The sequence below is a fragment of the Chelmon rostratus genome, chromosome 8, assembly GCF_017976325.1.
Source record: "Chelmon rostratus isolate fCheRos1 chromosome 8, fCheRos1.pri, whole genome shotgun sequence".
Taxonomy (NCBI): Eukaryota; Metazoa; Chordata; class Actinopteri; order Chaetodontiformes; family Chaetodontidae; genus Chelmon; species Chelmon rostratus.
The window spans coordinates 22,355,694-22,379,031 of record NC_055665.1 but is presented as its reverse complement, the minus strand read 5'-3'; the positions used below and the strand labels follow the sequence as shown (position 1 = coordinate 22,379,031).

Here is a 23,338-nt window from a genome sequence, read left to right as displayed (position 1 = left end):
TTTAGTCAACTAAAACCTGAATTAACACTTCCTTTGAGAACAATATGCTTTCTCTTTAACTTTTGCTGAGACTCTAAAAATCTCGCAGCATAAGCAGGCCACCCATCCACTTACTTTCTCTTGGCCTATATACTGACTCTACTATACTCAACCTCCATTCAGACGAAGGTCAGATTACTAATAATAAATGACACAGAGCTATAGCGGTGGAAATCATATTAAAAGCAGGCCATCTATGCCAATACAAGGTTGCTGTGTGACAGACTTGCCGTCAGTCATGAGCGTAAAGCAAAGCATAGCCATTTCCATTATGCAACTCAGTGGAACATGTAGGTCAGTGTGGCCACACTGGGTCTAACTGTGGAAAAACGATGCAGATACATTTAGAGTAACTACAGCAATTACAGTACGTCATTGTGAGGCCCGAAGCTTTGTTTCCTAAATTAGAGGTCACGGGCCTACGGTATGGTGGGTTGCTGCCCACATGATGAAGGAGGCAATATGTTTCCATGAGTCTGGTTTCTGGGGCAAGACTGTCCTATTTGTCATTTGGCTCTCAAGCTGAAAAGAGAAATTCACAGCCAGCTCCTGACAAAGGTTTTCCCCCACCGGGGCTCAATGAAACAGTTTTTCTTGGGTTTTAAAAGCTGGTAAACTACAAGTGGACTGGGATTTACAGACTGCAGGCTAACAGTGGTCATACAGACCATCCGGCAAGCAGTCCTGTTGAAGCATACTGGCAGCAAAATTTTTTGTGTCTTGGACAATTTTAACAGTCACCTGTCAGGCAATGACAAGTAAGTATTTTCTATGGCCATAGCATAACTGAAATAATCTGCAATCCAGTATTGTAGCTCAGCTTTATGTAGGTTGTGGCCTTCTGGAACTGACCTGCCAAAAATGTTCACTTTTTCCACAGAAAAGGTAAATATGAAATATTATATCTGTAACACTTCTTTCATTTGGTGAATTTAATGCAGTATTTCCACTCTTAGAGGAACACCTCGAGTGGATACAGAAGGCAATTTGTCCTGAGATATTACAGCTCACTCTCCTGTAGTCACCCAGGTCACCCGCCAGGATTCAGCAGCATCCAATCATCAGCACACAATCTCCTTATTTAAAACCCTCTAATCTCTTTATCGGGGGAAAATACAACAACCACTGCTATCTCCTTTGCTAACATCCCCATATGTTCACTTTGCCATTCATGTCACTGCCAGGCTAACATGCAAGCACCTGTCGCTCCGCTGGCAGTCAAGACACGTGATGGGGAGAACAAGAAAAACACGGGAAAAGGGAGCACAGAGAAATATGTAGGCCTTGACAACAAGAAGATTAGAGATGGAGGGAAAGAGCAACAACAAAAGAGTAAAAGTGAGAGTGCAGGGACTGGCTGGGTTACATCAAAGAGGAACGCTGCCCTGGGCTAATTTAACTGGCAACCAGCAGCAACCTACAGGCTGCTAACAGTGACACAGTGAAGACCACGAAACGAGATGTACAACGGGGAGAGGACTGAGAAAGGGAAGGATGTAGGAAGGAGGAGAAATGTGAGTGAAGCCTAGCCTGGAGTTAAATAGAGAGAGTACGTGCCATTTTTCAATTAAATTCTCCCGTTTCAGTACTATCTTGTGCAGCGAATGGTAATGTTATGTAACAAGAGGCAGACAAGCTCCTTTGTCTTTGTCAGTTATCAAACTGGGACAAAGAATGCGTAATTCTGCTAAATATTTATCTGTGACGGCCACAGAGACTCTGTTTGTTGTCACATTAAAAGATTAATCAGTTGTGAAAAGAAGGCAAGGCCATTATGATAATTTCTAGCTTTATTTGTACGTTTAATCAGGGTAACAACATTTCTTTGATGGGAAGTAAGCTGTGCAGTCATTTCCTTTAATGCGCTGTTCCTCTGGAAACAGTAGGGAGGAATATCAAGGAAGCTCAGAAGAGGAGCAGGGAAGGAAATCATCTGCTGTTTTCCATTGCAGCACCGACCGCAGCTTTCTCACCTTGCTTTTAATGTTATGTTTCAAGTAGACTTAACCCACCTTGTCACACTCTTTGTCATAGACATTTTATTATCACAATGGAAAGTGATCGCCAGTAGGGCTGCAACTAATGACTATTTTTATAATCCATCGATTATTATTTCAATTAATTGATTATTAATCAAATAGGGCTAAAAGCTAAATTTTATTATTTCTAACATCTCAAAAAACAAAACTTATTCTTCCTCTAATTGAACAATACTCTTTCAAACAACTTGTCACGGAAACCACACACAAGGCCACTACAATAAAAAAAATAAAGACAAAGCACTGAGAATAAAAAGGAAATGTAACTAATATACAGTTTTATCAGCTATTGCTCAAATTTCTGTTGTGAAGAAAAAATGATTCACTTTAGACTGCCTCTGATTAATGACGTGAAAACTTCCAGAAACTCAATAAAGTTACGCTATACCCCAGCATCTCTGTGACCTCATTTCAGCTAATTAGTGTTAGCTAAATCTGCTATCTTCAGCAGATTTGCGTCCATTTTGACAGGCAAACACACAATTAACATGCAGGTTAATTAAAAAGCAAATAATGGACAGCAATACTTTCCCTCTGTTTTATCTAGCTTTATCAAGCCTTAGCTCTAAAAGAGCAAAATGGATAGAAAACAGACAGACAGCATTTCTGTGAGTTAAGTTTCTTTTAAAATTAGAAACTGTAATCCACTGTATGATATGCTGTATCGTTAGCATCTGCCTCTGCTGTTTTTCAAATGCTCATCCCGTAGATAAAGTAGACGGCGTCATTTCCTGTAAGCCATCACGTGAGCTACACTGGCTGCCTTACTGCTCACACCTTAGGAGACACTGTCGCAGTGCATGCTGTACATCAAACCTAGACCCGAGAAATCAATGATGAAATTCATTGCCAACTATTTTTATAGTTGTTTCTAATTGTTTTAATCAATTAGTTGTTTCGCCACAGTATACACAATGCTCATTCAGCACTTACCACTATGGAATCAAAAGCATATAAGTATACGTAAAGTAAAAACACCTGCTGGGATTTTCCCAACCACAGCACAAAGAGAAGACATCCAACACAACTTTGTAACGTCGTGTGTACAAAATATTGCATAACAGGCATGCTGAAATGCTGTTTTTTTATCATGTTGTCTACGTACTTGAATTTGCATTCAACAATCTGGAGTCCTGCTGGCTTTCTGCAGTAAGCAGGTTTCTTCCATGTCAAGAAACTTAGTTTCCATAATCCAGGTAAGGGTTTAGAGAAAGACAATTTTCTCAACTAGATTTCCCCTGAGAGCGCAGATTTTCTGGTTATGTATATGCTCATCCAGGTTTCTAATTGGCTTCTTAAGTATGCACATGCAAGACTTAGTCAAGGAGGGTATGACTGTGGCAGCAGGGCACCAAGACGAAAGGAAAGCCCATAAACCCCTAGATTCAAAATCCATCTAAAACAAAGACTTAAGCAGCTAAGCAGCCTCTGTAAGTCCACATAAGTTGATTTCCACTGCCTAACGTTTGACAATAGGCCTTTTTCATGTAAGACGTTTTGACATTTAATAGTAGGAAAAGCACAGGTGTTAATAAAATGAATAATGGTGCAATTCCATTAAGCTGTTTCAATTTCAGGATCAGAATGGAGCCATTGTTAATGTTATTAGGACCACCTAGACTTTCCTTTTACGGTGACAAGTCAAAATGGCTGCTGTGAAAAAGGTCCATTTGTAAAATTCAGACAAACTGTGGTCTCACTACAGTATCACATCGAGAGAGAGAGAGGGAGAGAGGGGGGAGAGAGGGAGGGAGGGAGAGAGAGAGACAGAGACAGAGAGAGAGAGAGAGACAGACAGAGAGATTTCCATTTCTGCATGTAGAAATATATGTGAGCATTTGCAGATACACAACACATGCAATAAAGCAAAAATCACCATAGTTTATTCTGACTTTTCTCATGTGCAGTTGTCAGGATGGTGTGAACGTTTCAATTACATCCAAATAAAAATCTGAAAAAACTGCAGAAACAAAAAAAATTCATGTGTTTTAGTTTGTTTTGGCGGAACAGTATATTTGACTGAGATGAACCCTGAACGAGCAGAAGTGAAATTAGAATGAACATGTATTTAGATACAAAGTCAGGATTTATACGAAAGCACATTACCGTAGATCCCGAAATGATAATGAACAAATCTGAACTTATTTTTGTCCAGATAACAGAACAGGTAGAGACAAAGTGGGGTCTCCTTTAAAAAAAACAGGGAAGGAACAAGTGAGCAAGAGAGGGGCCTGCAGCCAGACTGCATCTGTTTACTCATCAAATGAACCATGACAAATCCTCACTGCTTATGCACACAAGGCCTAACAACACTCATCTGATCCCCGACAGATAGCAAATGGACTGAAATGCTTATAGATGACTTTCTTCAATGTATGGGACAATCTGCAAGCTCAGCACATTCACATTAAATGGATGCAGTTGGAAATAGCTGCAGCTAAATAAGTCAGACGCGCAGTCCGTTTTCCTGCCTGCCCATGTAAAGCTGGCAGTGAGCTGGTCAGCTTCGGAGGAGGAAGACTGATGATACACGAGCGGATGTTTGTTGAAAAAGAGACAGGCGACAGTGCCTTCAGCAGAAAGGACGGCAGGTAAAAGTGGACAGAAGAGTCATCCTTTCCCAAAAGCAGTGTCTGTTCTACATGGCTGCTAAATGGAATCTAAAATGGAGTCAACATTATATGTTAAAACCAAGTGGGAACAAGAGCTGGGTGAGGAGATTCCAGAAGGGACATGGCGCGATCTGTGGAAAGCACATCAAACTACTACTCAGTCACTGAGATGGAGAGAATTTAATTGGAAAAATTTCATTCGATATTTTGTTACACCTAGAATCAAAAGCAATGCTGGAGAATGTGCAATGACATAGATTCAGACCACACACACATTTTTTGGAATTGGATGGATCGACATATTAGCGATGGAACATCTCACATACAAGTTGAAAGTGAAAGAACACTTGTTTGTTAAAAGATGGAGGAAATGGTCATTATATTAGGAGAGACTAGATCTTACATAATTGTATACAGGCTCTGCTCTTGATGATTGTATTTTCTGTTTGTTTGATTTTGTTGTTGTTGTTTGTTGTTTGTTTTTTTCATTCTCCATTATCCAGAGGAGATTGCATTGCAATGTATTGTTAACAAAAACAAATAAATACAAAAAAAAATGGACAAAAGAAGAGTGATGCGTGTCAAAAAAAGCCTAAAATTAACTTAAAAACTACATTTTAAATCTGTTAAATGCAGTTATTTTATCCAGTCTAAAAGGAGTAACATGGATGGACTTGTTTTCAAATGTCCTCGTACTGTAGTGTCGTGAACATGTCCATAGTGAGTTTTAATAGATTTTTAATAATTGGGTCAATTTGCAAACTGTGCTGACTTTGTCATGTATTGTGTGGCTACTGTTTCATGCTCTCCCTCACTGTGGTCTTGGTGGCCTGAGTAGCAAATCTGATCTGCTGCTGATGTGTTTTGACTCTTAAACTGTTGTGGTTTGGGACAAACGCGCCATCTTAGGACAACTCAGTTAATGTGTTGTGTTTATTGGGGGGTTCTGTCTGTCAAGTTTGTCTTGGCCCACCCTAACTATAACGTTGTATTGGTCTCATTGTCTGTCCTACTGTATCTGCTGCAACTTCACTCTGAAGTAGCTGTTGGGATGGGGTGCTATTCTACTGTGCATGTATTCACACTGAAATACTGACACTGATTTGAGCCGCACCACTGTATGGATTAGCCCCACCACAGTTTAGCCAAAAAAAAAAAAAAAAAAAGACACTGCCTGGACATGCTAGCTACCTTCAATGATAATGTCGGCCTGTCTTTTGTAACACCCTGGGAACTTGCTATAACTTAATTTTAGCAGTAGTTATGATATAGTGGTAAAGATGGTTTTAGGTGTCGCTCATCGAAAACTGAAACTTCTGTGCTTCTCCTCATTAAACTGTTCAAGCATCAGTGTGTGTTTGGATGGAATGTGATATTGGTTTTATACGGTATGTACAGGTAAGACTACAGCATGAATTTTTAATCTGTATCATTTCTGTTGCACAGCCCTTGTAGGGCAGCTTTTTGCTGCAATGGCACTGAGTATGAGTTTCAGTTTCTGAAAACTGAAAATGAACAAAATAACCATACAGTAGGGTTGTATATCTCCACCACTGAGGCCGATTCGATATGCATCTCGATGCGCTGACACCGATACGATACAGTTACGATACACTGAAGCTCCTGTCGATACAATGCGATACGATTCACTCCTGCTCACGATACGATGCGATTCAAAAATGATTTGATAACGATATGACTTAACTATAAAAGGATGTTTCGATATGATGTGATCATTCAATACAGTTAGTTGCAGTATGAGAGAGTAACAGTAACATCAGGTTTTTTACCTCAATAGCACAATTCTGCTTTATCTCTGTATCGATTTGAGGGATGTATTTAATATTTGTTTTTTTATGGAGTAACCAATAAATCATATTTTAAAAAAGACATATTTCAGTAGACAGAGCATTCAATTGTATTTATAATTAGCACTCCTAACTCCCAATTATGTTCTCTGTCTCTATAATTATACAAAATGTATAAAACTTCACAGTTAAACTGTTTCAGAAAGCACAGTATTAACAATGTGCATAGTGCAAATAACATGACCAGCAACACATACTACTGTCTGCCAGAATGATTGTTTCAGTAAGTTGACTGATTTCTTACAAAGAATGAAAATCAAATAACAATGTTTTACAGAATCAAGTGTAAAAAAAATAAAACTATAACTGGCAGCCAGTAACAGCTGCTGTAAACAATACTCTCACCAAGGGGCTCAAATAGAGGTATTTCTTGTCCATAGTGCTCCTGTGTATTGGAGGAAAACGTATTGGTGTAATTTCTATAAGAAATTGAACATATAAATAAATAACATTTCCAAACAAGTCTTTCTTAACTGCTCACAATGTAAGCAAAAAACATCAACTACTGGCAATCAAACAATGTCATTTACTGCAAACACCTCACTGATTTACCTCATATGACTTAGTTTCAGGTTTTTCTTTAGAAATATTAACAGGTCTACATGTTCTGGGAATAGCAAACTGCGCTGAGCAGTCACTATTTTTTTTTTTTGTTTTATTCTGCTTGTATTTATCTTGTGTTATTTGTGTTTTACCCGCACTGTAAAGTGTCACTGAGTGTTCTGAAAGGCGCTTCCAAATAAAATGTATTATTATTATTATTATTATTATTATTATTACTATGTCACCAGCGGTACTGAACACTCGTTCAGAGGGAACGCTTGTTGCGTCGTGCTGCCGACGTACTTGATAGCCGCATGGCATTGTTTGCAAATTGCGTGCGTCTTGTCTAGCTGACCCCCTCGCTTAAAAAAAAAAACCAAAATATTGCCACACGTTTGATTAATGTGTCTTTTTTGGTGCATTAAATATCTCGTCGCAGCTATCGTCTTTCTCGTTTGCCTCGTTTGTCTGTTGTGTACAACACCTGCTTGCGTCACTGCCTGGGGACGCGATGGTGCATTCAGGTTGCCTTGAAAATACTAGAACATAGATAGAAATAGTCGATTTAACAATGGGATTTGCCGGTGTAGACAGGCTAGAAGAGATGCACCGCGAATTCACCCGTAAATTATATCCGATGCACGTTCATTCTACCGGTGCAGTCGCATCGCAAACGTTTATATCGGACCACCGATACGAATCGGTGAATCTCCACATCCCTACCATACAGTACTGTCTGTTATAGACTAATCCTGAAAATGAAATACCCAACAATAAGACTAAAATTCCTTCATATTATATATTTCCATAAAACAGTTATAACAGTGCAAGCATATTTAAGGCAATAAAGCAAACAATTTTAACTAACTGCTTTTTCTCGCCACAGTTCAGGGTGGTAGATGGAGAAGATATTGTTGAGTGAAGGGAATGAATCGTACTGTTGCTCTGCAGCAGACAGTTTAAATATTTAACACTTTAAGATATACACATAGAAAGCTACTGTCAATTCAACACCTGGTAAAGAATTTTGGAAACAAAAAAACAGGCATAGACATGGCGGTGTTCAACAGACAAGTTAAAACCATTAACCATAAATACAGAAATAAATTATTAGAATAAATTATTTGTACAGACAGGCTGCTTTACTCTTCATACAAGTCATCCACATGTGATGGAGTCCAAAGTGTAGTCTAGTCTGAGCTCTGTGGGCGGAAGTAAAAACACAGCATATGGCACTCTGTCTTTAAATGTGTCTGTGATGTTTGAATAAAGAGAGAGTTGTATCTAGTCTCCATAATGTGATTAAAAGAGACTACGTGAACTAATGTGTTAGCAGTATGTAGCACCAGTGCAAAGCATGATGGAAATCAGAGCAGAAAAATGCTGTTACTCAACAACAAGAACATGTTGAAGTATTCTTTCAAAGGATTTTAAGATTTATATTCAAATCATCTGAAGTATTGGCAAGAGCTCAAAAAAGCTCTAAGACAGTGAGAAAGTCTTTTCTCCATGTCATGTCTTACTGTAGATGCCAAATGGATCTTTGGCACTTCATGGCACTTTATATTAATTCATTGTCTTTACTACAAAGCAACAGTTTGGAATAAAGGATGTTTTAATATGTGCAAGCCAAGATTAAAGAAGAACACTGTGCACTTCACTATCAGTACCCCACGCCGACTGGTGCATTTACTCATTACATTATTACATTACATTTCTACAGTAGAAATCATGAATCATCATCATCTCTCTTATCTTTCTTATTGTTTCTAACATAGGGTTTGCAATGCAAATTTCATTGACATGTTATGCTCAGTGACAATAAAGGCAATCTTGAATCTTGAATTTTGAATGACGAAAGTCTTGTAATAACACCAACACAGCCTCTCCCACAAGACAATAGTATCAATACTGAGATATTTGAGTATACAATAAAGGCCTCTGCACAGTGTGCAATTTTGGGTTGTCCCTGGCGAAAGTTGGCAATCCTGAAATTGTTAAATAAATCCAAAAATGCTGGTCCTAAATGTTAAGCATTGGCAACCAAATGTGTGTGTGTCAAAATTCTGACATTCCCAGAAATTAAGGACCACTAAACTGGCATAGTTAAGTCAAATGCAAAACCACTTATTAGATCCATCTTGCACACTGACATGCAGCGAACCTGCAAGATCACAGACAGCACAGTGTGTAGGGGCTTTAAAGGTGTACTCAGCTGTTCAGTTGTACTATTTAGTGTCACTTCCATAAAGTTGGAAGACTCAAAAGATTAAAAAGAGAATGGCTAAAGTAACAGCAGCAGAGGCAGACATATCCTGACGTCTAGTTTCTTGTATGGGTTATGTTCCGAAAATGTTGAATCTTACACTTCACATACTCCAACTCAATAGCGTCTTCCATTACACCCTCTCGGCCTCTTAAATGCCCACTTTGTTCATAACCCACACTTTTTGTAATGCAGGCTTTTTGTTCACATTTCAAGTCGCAATTCCAAACTGAGATAACCCTGATGACACAATCAGGGTCATTTCTGTCAGCACCCAGAAAACATTCTGACATTTTCAGAAAGAAATCGTGTGCAACTTTTCCACAACTGAAAAGTTACATTTGCTTGCTCAAGGAAGCACATCAGTTAGATCCACAGGGCGGATAACCAGGAGAGCACATCTTAAAAGAATAATGTGAGGAGGACCAGAGCAATACAGCAAGGGCTGATGGACACAGCCATTCAGAGTGACTACAGCTCAACATCCAGCTATTCTGGAAAACATTCACCATGGTTTATACATGTCAGAACTGAAGACTGCTGCAACGCACAAGTCACATGGCTTTTTCATGTCCTGAGCCTCATTGCTGATGCCACTTTATATATTATTAATATACAGGACCTTTATGACACAACTGTAAACAAAGTATGCAACTACTTTGTCCGAGCTGAAAACTATTACTTGCTTTGCTTTACAAGGTCATGAAGGTTGGCTTCACTCTGAGAATAGTTCGTGGAGAAGCAACTACTGCCTTAGTCTCTTTGATGCCAGCAGGGTCAGACCAACATACCTCCACACACTGAGACAATTCCCAGAGAGACGTAAAGAGAAGCCAATTAGCTGCTGACAGGGGAAAACACAGCAGGGCAGGAGGAGAGTAGGGCGCTCAAAGAGGTGAGACTGGTGGGATGAATGGAAAACAAGTAAACTGAGAGGTGCGTGCGTGTGTGTGTGTGTGTGTGTGTGTGTATGTGTGTGTGTGTGTGTGTGTGTGTGTGTGTGTGTGTGTGTGTGTGTGTGTGTGTCACAAAGCTGGAGCTCCTTCCACACACTCACTCTCCTCCAGTTACTCCTCCCTGCTACTCATTTGAGAGCACTTGCTGCATTTCTCTGTCTTATACCATTGCACAGTTAATGCCTTTGGGCTTCAGACGATTGGTCAGACAAAAGAATGACTTGAAAATGTCTTCTTGGGCTGTGGCACATTAAGATGGGCATTTTTCAGCCTTTTCTAACACTTAATTGACTGAAAGATTAGCCAATTGATCAAAAAACAACTGATAGCTGTGTCAATAATGAAAACAATTGTTGAAGCCCTAATTACTTCATAATGTCAAGAAAGACTGAAGCCTAAAGTCATCTTAAAATTCACCTATTACCTCTGAATGTCTTATCTCACATGATGAGCGCATATGCTACTCAGAGACTTTGAATCTAAGATAAAACACATGATTAGGAAGTGCACTATCAGCTGTAGGCAACTCTGCACTACAGCAAAGAGCCTATCAGTGTGTTGGATGAAGCGGCACACACATCACCCACATCAGGTATCAATAAAACTGGGGTGACATCATATAAACCGATAAGAACAAATACTGAACAGAAAACAAACACACTGAAAAGCAAAAGACACGATCAGGAGATGTACGACAGGAACACAAGGGTTTATTGCACAGCTGTTTCATCATCACAATCTGTCAGCATGCTACTATAGTACTGGTATTGTGGGACAAAGAAATCCAGCTCTAGGGTTAATATCCTCCAAAGAAGTGCCACAGCAGATCACAGCCCTACTTGCAGATGTGCACGTGCCACACAAACACAGATGGCACAGAGAGAAATAAGTAGCCATAGTGGGAGTTGCAGATCAAAAAATGCGCAAATAGTCACACACACGCATGTACACATGCACACACACACACACACACACACACACACACACACACACACACACACACACACACACACACACACACACACAGATAAACTGTGATATCTACTTCCTCTGACTACAATATTACAGTTAAAATATCCATTCATTTATTCAGTCATTTATTTTTCCCCAAACAAATGGACAAATTGACATTAATGTCTCAATAAATGCCAGAGGCCAGTGACAAATATGACAGAGAGACACTTTCTGTCACCTTCCACAGATAAAATAACTTCACATGAGTAGAATGGTGTGGTCAAACTGTTAAGGTTACAAAAGTGCTGGGCTATTTTACCCTCCCATCTGAGTGATAGCTTAAAATGACTCATCCCCATTCTGGATGTTGCATAATGAAACACCAGAATTAGTATTATGTAAGATAAATAAAGGGGATATTCCAAATGCACATGGTGGGGAGGATGTCCTGGTGAAAAACAAATTAGTGTGACAGAATGGGGCTTTAAAGCTCAAAAAATTTCTTAATGACATTTTTCCAATGTCCATGCCCTCCTGGTGCACCTTGCCAGTGCAATGGTGCTGTGATGCAGCAGCTGAATTAGGACTCGGGGGAAGCTGTTTTAATATGGCGCGAAGAGAAATGACTAATTTGTCAACTTCCTGAAGGTACCAGCAGATCTGCAATCATCGACTATCAGTCACTACAGCCGTGTTAGTATAATTTTACGTTTCCTAATGAAAACCTATAAATATGAAGAGAATGTCATTTGTATCTGTTCTAATCACAGGGTATGTGAGGTTTAACATCTTGCTACTAGCTATCCCATAACACCCTGTTCATTGCTAGCATACACTGTTTTTACACTGCACTATTACACTGAGTCCAATACTGTGACACCAATACTGAGCCATACCATGCATCAAAGGATCGTTCAAGGGAAATCATATTCCACAGCAAATGTTTACAACAGAAATATTGAGTTAACGTACAAGATGGTGAACAGGGTTTAGACACAGATCAGTATGTATATATATAAATATAAGTGAGTAGCATAACTCTATATAAACATGTTGTACACTCCAGAGATATAGAAAGCTCTCTATATCGTAATGAAATACAAGAAAACATACCTGCAGTAAATCTAATACTTCAAATTCAATGTACATATTTCATTGACAAAATATCTGCACTGGTGCAGAAAATTCAAAACAGATTTTTACCAGATATTTGTGCTCTGTGCCATTCAAAATGTGTTCTTTGTCATTCTGTAATAAGATAATCTTCACTGCTGATGAAAGTAAACAGCAATCTGGTGTCGCAAACACAGCTCAGAATAGACTTCACGTAATAAACAGTGAGCGGAAAAAATTGTGCAAAGGCAAATAAGCTGCTGATCAAGACAGATGCAACAAACAAAAATAATGGGTGATAAACCAATAATGCTATATTTTTGTTGACACTGTCTGAGAAGAGTTGACTCAACTCTATGCAAATTTGAGGGTAATAGTTTGTGGTGGCGAATACTAGTGTATATTGAAAGAGGAAAAAGATTAGAAACATCTTTCAATTTCATGTAATACAGTTCAACACAGCATCACTCACTGCTGTTGTAAAATGTACTATTAAGTTTAGTCAATTCCTCTGCTGACACAATGACATCTGGGACTGTAGTTTTTCCTCATAATGGTTGAAGCCCACCCAATTTGTTAAAATAACCCCACAAACATTCAATATAATATCATATATAGAGGAATTGTATAATGGTATGTGATTGAATTTGTACAGGAGTTTCTATTTTTTGGGTCAATGTGTGTCAGACCCAAAACTAACTCGTTGCCAGGAACTGGAAAAATGCCATCAGTTTGGCAGTAAATGAAGTATCTGCACTGAGTGTGGAGTAAAGTCCAAACTGTACAAGGTCCCAGCCACCCAATGGCTCTGCAGGTGTGTCAGCCTGCTGCTGTGTTAGTCAGGCAGTCTATCTGGCCCATCATCTCCTTGTCTGTTTCTGGCAGCCAGCAGGCCAGCACATTTGCTCCACTGTCCAGTGAAAGCAGTGGTGTTTGGCAGAGTCACTGCCACTAAAGAGTCAGGTTTCAGGTCTGTCAACAGAGCGGGCCAGCAACACAAAGTGTCATGACCTCTGTGGCCAAGCAGAGTGCACTGCTGAAGGCACCTAATAGGAGACAGCAGGACTGTACCCGCTACGATGAATCATCAGCCACAATCTAGACACTGCCTTACAGTGCGCTGCTGACTTGAACCCAATTTTAGTTTAACACAGGGTTTCTGGGGAAACCCTGAAATAAAAGAGAAAATGAAGGAATCTAACTTCATCAGTTAACTTCAACAGCAGTGAAGAGATGATTAAGCAGAAACAAGTGAGAAAAGAATCTGATCTGAAAAGGCAAGTAAATGAAGCCAACAGGGCCAAGTGTAGGATCTGCTATCCTATTCCCTTTCAAGCAGGTATTTTTCATTTCTCCTCCCAAGCCTGCCCCCCTTTTCATTTTAAACCTTCAAAGCACCCTTTTCCTCTCAAGAAAACACAGAGGAAGAACTTGATCTTTTCAGACAGAGCTACAACAGCAATACAGCCTGGGTCTAATACCTGTTCATTACAGAACACAAAACCACTTGCTCTCATTCTCTGAGTGCCTTGTAATGTGGCACAACTGATAACCCATTCTGCAGCCAGGACACAATAACAGTGCACACATCATCAACTCCATCCTCAAACACCAGGTCACTTTCTATTATCTTCCATTGGTGAGACATGTGAGAACAAAGAGAATTGGACAGATTTAAATTTTGATGATGGCGGCACTACAGGAAAAGTCAGGGGATCAACAAAGCAATTACAATTTATCCTGAGGGGGGCATGAATGTGTGCACCAAAATTCATTACAAACCATCCCACAGTTGTTGAGATATTTCAGTAGGACCAGCCAACAGAAAAACAGATCCATCCCTCGATCTATACCGCTAGCATGGCTAACAACCACTGCATATTCAGATTCAGTTGACATCTGTACTTTTTGTTGGCTGAGAGGACAGAAACACTACAGTTTTGAGTGTCAGCCTACTAAATGTGCACAACCTGCAGCTTCAGCCTATGAGATAAGCAGCAGAAGATGTGGACTGCTGATTAATGACACATAAGAAAAATCGCTGCAGCCAGTTGACTGTTGCACGACATATTTTACAGAAGCCACTTGCTCAAAATACTAAATTCAGATTTATCAAAGGCACTAAGTTTAAAATATTGCTAAGATATGAGTGAAAATTTAAGAAGGATATTCCTAAAGGTGAAATTAACATGATGTGATCAGTGAGATCTTCTCCAGAGAGGACTCATTTTGCTGGTCTAACTGAACTAAAAAAAAAAGTGCACAATGCACTTGCCATTGCAGAGGGATGTGTCAGAGTGGTGCATTTCTTAATAACAAATGATGTTTGACAGAGAACAATCACAATCTTACAGAAAGTGCATCAAGCAGAAAACAGCTAGGTTTCATTTTGCATCAGGTATTACCCGCTCAAACAATTACAAAAAAGATAGATTTGACCAGACATTAAATGCAAGCTTTCGGTAGTTTACCGCTTCAATATTCAGATTCCATTCACACTGAGGTCTGTAACAAGAAAGTATTGAGGTTCAACTCACATCCAGCCCTGGCTCACCTCAGTTACCTACTTGAGTTGTGTGCAGATATGATGAACGCTCTAACAAAAAGAAGACTGGATGGTTTTGATTGGCTCCCCTCTTTTTGAGTGGTTTCACGTCTGCACTGATATCAACCATGTCATTCTTCACAAGAGAACAAGTGACACTAATCAAACTCAAATTTACAATGAGCCATTATTCACAGAGCTAGAGCTTTGAGCACATGACGACAGGTGGATCAGATGCGTCTCCTTGTCAGACCTTTCTCTGAGGGAGGTCCAGCTCACTAGCAAGCAAACTTTAGTACATCAGACAGAGACATAAGTTCTAATGAAGCTGGGTTTTTTTCTGATGCTGTTCCGCACATGATTAACACGGGCCAAACTCAAAGCATAAGTAACCATCTACCGGCTGGCTGCCTAATGCCAGTCCCGACCTGCTTTGCTGTCAGATCTAATAGCACGATCTAGCACTTCTGAAGGAAAAGGACTGTTAACTAGCCACATCAAAAGGACACATAAGAGAGAGTGTGTGAGGGAGAGAGAGAGGGATAGAAGGAGAACAAACGGGGTAGCAGAGGGGTGATATTACTGTTAGCTCTCCTGCGATCCTCTTTTAAAGATAAGCTACAGTATGACAGCAACCTTGCAGTTAGGTCGTGGGGTTGTACATGGGGGAATTGTCATCAAACAGCGATCAGAAAAGGCTGTATACCCTGCTGCTTTTATCTTCCTGAACGCTTGACAACCTTGAAGTTTCTTCAGTATGACCTCTGAATATCAGACTCCTTCCACACATTAAAAATGTCTGTTTGACAGAAAAACAGCAGGTTCAAACTCCAGCCTGTTGTACATTTACAACAGTTAGGCAAAGACAACACCTTCTTCTCATATTATATTTTCCCCAGATTGTCCTGCCTGCCTGAAACACTGCAATCACCATTTGAAAATTAATTTACTATATTTGATGTGAAAATCAATTAGTCAATTTCTGTGATACAATTTCAAAATGTGGGACTGTTTTAAAACATTAGCTGATAAATATACAACAAATATTAGCTGACCTTTACCATCTTTTATCTTGAGATAATTTCCTGCAGGACACACACACACACACACACACACACACACACACACACACACACACACACACACACACACACACACACACACACACACACACACACACACACACAGCCATCCAAACATCTAGTTTACATAATGGTGCCAGTTTGATAGCAGAGGGAGAATGATAGAACAATGAAGCAGTGTATGAATAAATTTCACTCCATGTCATGCCATATTAGGCTTTCAGACAGCGACAGACAGAAACTGAAGGATTCTCGCCCAGCCAAAGCTCTGAAGCCTCCTCTTGTATTCAGAAGACAGACATGAAGCTGGCATTTTAATCCACACTGCTGGTCTCAGAATAATCATTAAATGCTTTCAGTGATGCAATGCAGGCTTGGGCCAGGCAACCGTCCTTTGGAGTACAAATAATTAAGAAAAAAAAAAACATACAAAAAGCTTGGACAATTTCTGGCAGAAGCCAACCTGGTTGAGGTTTTGAAATAAAACACAAACAATATGATGGCCAGTGCAAAAACGAGCATCAGCTCCAGTTAGGCCAAGAGCTAGCCTGTTTTATGTGACTTGCTACACTATCTCTGAGCTAATATTTGAAAATCATATTTTTGGAAGGGAATACACGCATGAAGAAGTACAAAATCTGACTGTTACACTCTGTCTTGCGGCAAAGTCTGCTAACCTCACTGTCCAACTGTCAGCTGCTGCCTGGCTGCACTATTGTCTGAGACAGTGTGAGGAAACCGTTTTCATACTCGAAGTAAAACCAGCAGCATGGATCACCACACTGCCAAAGTATTCAAGGCAAGTCTGACAGAAGCGCTCCTATTACATGGGTTAAATGAAACTTTCAATGCCATATGAATCGGCATATCATCCTGCAGAAAAAAAAGAGTAGATTTCACAATCTAAGGACAAACAATGGTCACCAAAGACTGTAGGACTAATATGCAGGATCAGGCATGACCACTGCTAAATCAGAAACGATATGTTCCTACAGAAATATGTGCGTGACACACAGACTAAATTAGCGGTGTAATCAGTGTTAGTGCTGCTACAAGGCAACAAATGAGAGCAGAGGTGATCCGCGGGTAAACAAAGGAGAAATCTGTGTCAGGGGAACCTCAGCCAGTCACCTCGCGGCTCCTTCTTTCCGGGTTCAGCGCGCGTCAGATGAAGCTGTCACCATTGTCCTCATTTACTCTGCTGTGGCAAACCCCCACCCCCTTCTCCACTGGCTGCTTCAACGTTGCACTTTAACTGAACTGCAATAGATACGCAGGCGTCACTTGGCACTACAAGGGTGAGTTCAGATTAAGTCGTGCATTTTTAATCAGTGTAATGAACATGGAAAACGCAGAAAGGACGTATATTTGGACAAATGTGCATGATGACTGGCTGGTGGCTCAAATCGAATTACTAATCACAATTAGTAGATATCAGCTTTGCAACCATTGGTCCAATTTGTCCCCATAATGTGAGCCGATATATGCAGGTTTTAAAGTTACTGGTGGCCAAGCCAAAGAGCAAGGATGTAGTTAGTGAGAAGTTAGGCGTGTGACAAGATACGGTACACACGGTTTACTCGACATGTTTAAAAAGAAACTTCCTCGCTGCGCAGCCCGGGCTCACTGCTCGTTTGTAAGCAGCCTTTCCTGACAAACAGGTCGGTGTGTCCGTGTGTGTGGGGGGGGGGGGGGGCAAACTCACCAGGGGTCAAACTCGTGAATGATGCTCTCGAAGCGAATGACAGCAAAGAGCCTGGAGCTGAAACCGGCCAGCCAGGCCAGGAACAGGATGGTAAAAGACAACAAGGACTGCCACCCGGCCGGCTGAGACAGGCCGCCGGACAGACCTCCTCCTGCCCCGGCGTTGCTGCTCCTCTCTGCGACCGCCGTGCTGCTGCGCCCGTTCCCCGAGTACGACACTCCGGAGTTCAGTGAGGATTTGTGTTTGCTGTCGGAAACCGGGTGATGCTCCGCCATATTCTTCGTCAGTCCCGTCGCGGCAAGCAAGCGAAACGAGCTATCTTTTATCACACAGGAAAGAAAAGCCCCCCTTCTTCCTTTTCGCTGCCACGCTCCACTTCCGAAACCACTTGCACCACCTTCCCTACGCGCCCCGCACCCCCAAAAACACTGGCTGTAATTGCAAACGTTCTAACCTTACTTCCCACCAACCTCAAGACCAGCTAAATAATCCCAGGGAGTCACATAGCAGCACGGTTTTGTAGCATACTAGAAGTGACACATGCGGCTCGTGCAGTTCCTCCTTCCTTCCTTGGAGCTGGATGAAGGGGCGGGAGCTGCTCGTGGAGCAGGAAGAGCCGTCAGCCTCTCACAGCGAGACAGGTACCGCCAAGAGGGACGTAGCTCAGGGAGAAACCCAATCCCACGACAGAGCGCGCCTGACAGGCAACCAAAGCGACCAATGACAATAGAGGAGCTTGATCGGCGAAAGAGCTCCAGCGCGAGACAAGAGCGAAAGACGGCGGGTGACAGACAGCGGGAAGAGCGTATAGCACGTGAACAGCACAAGGGCGCTGGAGTCACAAGAGCCAATGAAATAAATGAATCTCACAGGACATATTGAAGATATCGACGACGCAAGAAGCAGTATGACAGGAGCGGGGCTTTATGCCAACTTTAGGCCCTGACTGAAGCCAGTAGGTCCTCATTCACACCGGAATGAGCTGTAAACCCTGATGGATGAAGAGCTCAACATTAGGACATTTGTTGAAACGTTCAAAAAGCTCATGCTGCTGTGAACGATGTTTGGTACCACTTTGTGATACTCTAGTAGTGTTTGTAAGTTGTAAGTAGTGGTTTAATTCATGGCAAATAAATCTTTTGCTATTTGAACTATTATAAGACATTAAGTAGCCCCCCTACTTAAGTGATTTTGTATTGCACTTCCTTGAAGTTGGGGGACTCACAAGAGACACATTAAATGCATGGTCAAAACTGAAGCACCAGAGGCCGAAATATCCTGTCATACAGTCTCTAGCATGGGTTAAGCTCATTTCCCATTTGGCTGGTGTTTTTCTTCCCACAGGACACTAGAATAGCCTCTTTAGCTCTTTAGTTCATCAGTAAAACGCATTCAATGAAGCATTTGACCTCTGATGTTCAGAGCATCTGGATCAAAATTCCGTTATTAACAACTCCTTAACAGCTGCAGACATGAATATTGTGGTGAATATTATATAAACAACTGTATTGACTTCTTGTTTGCATTGAAAACGGCTTATTAGACAGTGAGAAATTACCCTGTATTTAGTGCAAATTTGATGTTTTCACAACCTGGCAGCCCAGAAGTTATGATTAATGTTTCTGATGTATTAATATCAGTAGACAATTTATCAACCATTAATAGAGTCATTATTTAGAATTTTCTTTTATAAAGAAAAATATGCAAAAGTGGTTGTCTACAGTATATTTCTATCCATCACATTTTCTGTTCTATTTTATTCTTTTCTATTCTATCACTGTGCATGTACTTACACAAGTAGTGTGTCATGGTGGAGCAATGAGCCGACAGATCGACAATACTTTATTTCCCTACCAGGAAACATTGTCACTGGGCCATAAAACAAAGCTGGATTCCTCCAGCAGTTTGGGGAATCTGAGACCATTAGATCTATGTGTCTTGGATACAAGCAGACAGACAGAGAGGTTCTGTTAAAACCCATCCTCACAAACAGAAACATGCGGAGAGGATAGTGCTGAGATGAAAGAGCTGAGCTGCTTGGGGAGGAAGTCCAGAGCTTGATAATCCATCAAGTATCTGCTGAAGCAAAGGGGAGGCTGTCTGAGCAAAGAGACATTTTTGGAGACAGTAATGAGGTTCACCTCCAGGCTGAACAGCGTCAGCCCTCTTGAGAAGAATCAGCTAAAAGTGAATAAATGAACCTAGAGGATCTAAATATTTGAATATCTTTTCCATTTCTGACACGGAATGATTCATCATTCTAACTTTTCATGATGTATTCTTTCAAAATCTTCCTTGAGAACAGTGAGAGGAAAGAGCAAATATTCACTGGTTTCCTTTCTACAAAAGCCCCGAAACCCTATTTTCTCAATCAGCTTTTTACTGTATGTGATGAGGTCTGACACGAGCGCCATTTTCTGCCAAAGTCACAACACTTTTGCTTTTTTCCAAATGAGAGATATTCTGTTCTCGTGTTTTTGTCTGTGCTCTTTTTTTTCTGTGCCAAACTCTGTAAAAATATTTAAGCCACTGCCAGACTTTAGCTATGACCGTTTTATAGTTAGTAATGATGAACACTTCATGTTATGGAGAAGTATTTAGCATTTTCAGGGCCTTTATTGAAAAGGAACATCTGTAGATCTAAATCTGTTGAAATGAAAAAATGCATCAGGATTTCCACAGGGGTCAGTTTGTGGACCACTGCTTCTTCCTGCTTGGCAAAACATTGAGAACAGCTTCACAGTTAAATAAAGACAGGTACTTGGAGCCACGGTATCTGAATTAGGACTTTTTGAGTTATTTTCTGATCTTAACTTTAAAGTCATATGAGTAACATGTCTACTTCAGAGCACCTTGTGTCTGTAGATTACACAGTATGTTAGGGGTGTGTGTTGGTTCTTTACTGTCTTTCAGATTGGTGGGTGGTTGCACAAACTCACTGAATATTGTTGCAATGAAATGTGTTATGTAAAACTGCCTTGCCTCTGTATGTAAAACAGGTGGAAGCCAACAAGTGTGGAATAGAAAGAGACTGAGGACAGTGTGTGACAAATAACAAAAAAGACAAAATTAGAGCAGAATTTAACTTTCCTTGCATGAATTACCTCCTTTTCTTTGCAGTGTCTGCAATATACTTACAATCATGCTCATGCTGCTTCAGTTTAGAGGAGAGATGAGACAGGAATTTTAAGGTTGACCTGTCTCTTCTTGTGTCATCTCATACAACAAACACATGTCCACTGATGATATGCAAGCTAGCATAGTTATAGTTGTTCATATGCTTTTACAGAAGTCAACAAAACGAATTAAAGTGAGGTAAATATGTAACAGCAATGATCTAGTGGTTAAATAATCTGACTGCAAATGTCCTACAGTATCTATGTTATAACACAGGGAGTTCTGCATAAAACAAGATAAAGGTTATAGCTCATATACTGTGTTTAAAGGAGGCATAGACTGAGAAAGTAACCCAGTATGTTCTCCCCACCTATTTTGCAAAATGTGGTGTATGTGAAAATAATACCAAAGCCAGATTGGTTTCATTTTTCACATCAGGTCGACCAGCCTTCTCAGTTTAGAAACCTTATTCATTAATATGCAGGCCTGAGCCTGAACCCACAATGGCTTTATCATCTACCCATAATCATCTAACCTATTGAAACTAGCCCAATAACACTTACTGTCAGTTTGTTTATGAAAATGTGTTCTATATCCCCTGCGGATTTAATGCAACTTCAGCATTCCTGCTCTGCAGACACCGTAGTTCAGTATCTTAATGAATGATTCATGTAAAAAGAAACGACACTGGACCTTAAATTAACATTCATGTATGAGTCCATCACAGCAGGCCCGCTGCTGGTAGAGCCCATATGAAAACAGTGATAATGTGCTTAATAAGCATGCCATGAATCACCATTGTACTAATGCTGCATTACATGTTTTAACAGTGGCAGCCATTACAGTAATTAATGAAGTGGAGAGGGTGACTTTTGCAGCTAGTGAGACAAATTCATTCATTTATCACATCTCTGTGCCGTACACCCCCATGCAGCAGAATCAGCAACTATGCTGCCATCGGACGCACAGGAAGCAGTTTGTGGTGAGCTGTGTTCCTGTTGTAAGCACAGTGGTAAACCATGAGCGTTTACACTTGAGTGAAGGTGTGATACAGCTTTCATAATATCAGATAACATATCCTGTAGGGATACAGCACTTTGGGTCAGATTTTTGCACCTGCTCATTTCTCTCACTTTCATTTAGACATTTTTCTTTTGCCTTCGGGCAACAACGTGCCATGTGGGTAGAAAATCACCAAGAATCACAGTGAAAATCTGATTTCTGTTGGACATTTATCATGTGAAAACAAGCAACATATTCATTACAAAGTTGTACTAGACCATGCATATGGTCACATTTCTTTATGTAATAATGAATATTTCTGCCTCCCTTTTCTAGTTTCTTGTGTAGAACCTCAGGAAACAGTTGTTTTTGGTCATGAAACATGAAACTCCTTTGCATAAAAAATACAATGTATTTGTCAGGCTGGTTTTCTCCTCGGTTCCTTACTTCTGCAAATAAGCAGGTTTAAAAAATATTCAATTCTATATGGATGAAGATGAAATCGTTTCTGTGTGTGCTTCCATGCTCTACAGCAACACTGAGCATTGTATTACTTTAACAAGTAGGATAACTACACATTTCTTGAGGATGAGAAATACAAAATCACATTTTAGGAACATATATTAAATAAACCTTCAATTATGCCTCCTGCACATCACATTTTTTTCCACGGTTCATCCTGATTTAAAGTCTAAATTTATCATCATTTTCTGATGTGCCACATGTAACTCTGCTTCCTTAAAGAGTTTTCCCACCCCAAAATGCATTATACCCACTTCGTCATCAGATATTACAACATAAAAAGGTGTAGTCACCAGAGAGGCTTTGTGTTGCCTCAGGATATGCGGTACAAGGTTAGTGTACTGATATCTGTGGACAAACTTTTTTCCTTATACACACAGTGCAGTGCCATTTTCAGCCACCTGATGGCAACCAAAAAGTTTTTCGCAAAGAAAGCCAAGATCTACAGCCTTTCATGCTGTACACATATATACCCTTGACAGGGTGTTGCCTATATATAGCGAGAGAGAGAGAGAGAGAGAGAGAGAGAGAGAGAGAGAACATCAGAGACTGTTGAAAGTTGAGGTGTGGAAGATGCACAGGTGGTTCTGACTCCTACAGGCCTCACACTAAGACATAAGCCGCCTGATCTGCTCATCGGCTGGATTTGTAAACATGATGCCTGTCTGTAATGTTGCTCCTCTCAGTGAACATTTAGCGTCCCACCCACATGGCGCACCTGGACAAAATGCAAATGTACGAGCGCAATAAATAGACACTGAAAACGAGATTTCATGGATGGGCAGCTTTGCTCAAATGCAATGCCATTTAGCAGATAATGCAAGGAGAATTATGTTAAGGCCTGATTCATTCCTGTGGAACCATATGGGCTTAATGAGCCTGTTGATCTGAACCCAATCCTATAATCTACATTAACCCACGTTTCTTTGTCTCCACAGTGTAAAGTCAGCGGTACTGGCTATATTGCCTCATTAG

At 40.5% G+C, this 23,338-nt stretch overlaps 1 protein-coding gene across 1 annotated transcript in view; it reads right to left on the bottom strand.

Moving 5' to 3' along the window:
* LOC121610189 (dolichyl-diphosphooligosaccharide--protein glycosyltransferase subunit STT3B-like) overlaps nucleotides 1-18,297 on the bottom strand; it is a 68,012-nt gene extending 49,715 nt beyond the window's left edge. The window contains exon 1 of the mRNA XM_041942182.1: nucleotides 17,723-18,297. Coding sequence (XP_041798116.1) covers nucleotides 17,723-17,997 — 275 coding nt within the window. The 5' untranslated portion in view covers nucleotides 17,998-18,297. The remainder of the gene's footprint in view (nucleotides 1-17,722) is intronic.
* Nucleotides 18,298-23,338: the final 5,041 nt, after the last annotated feature.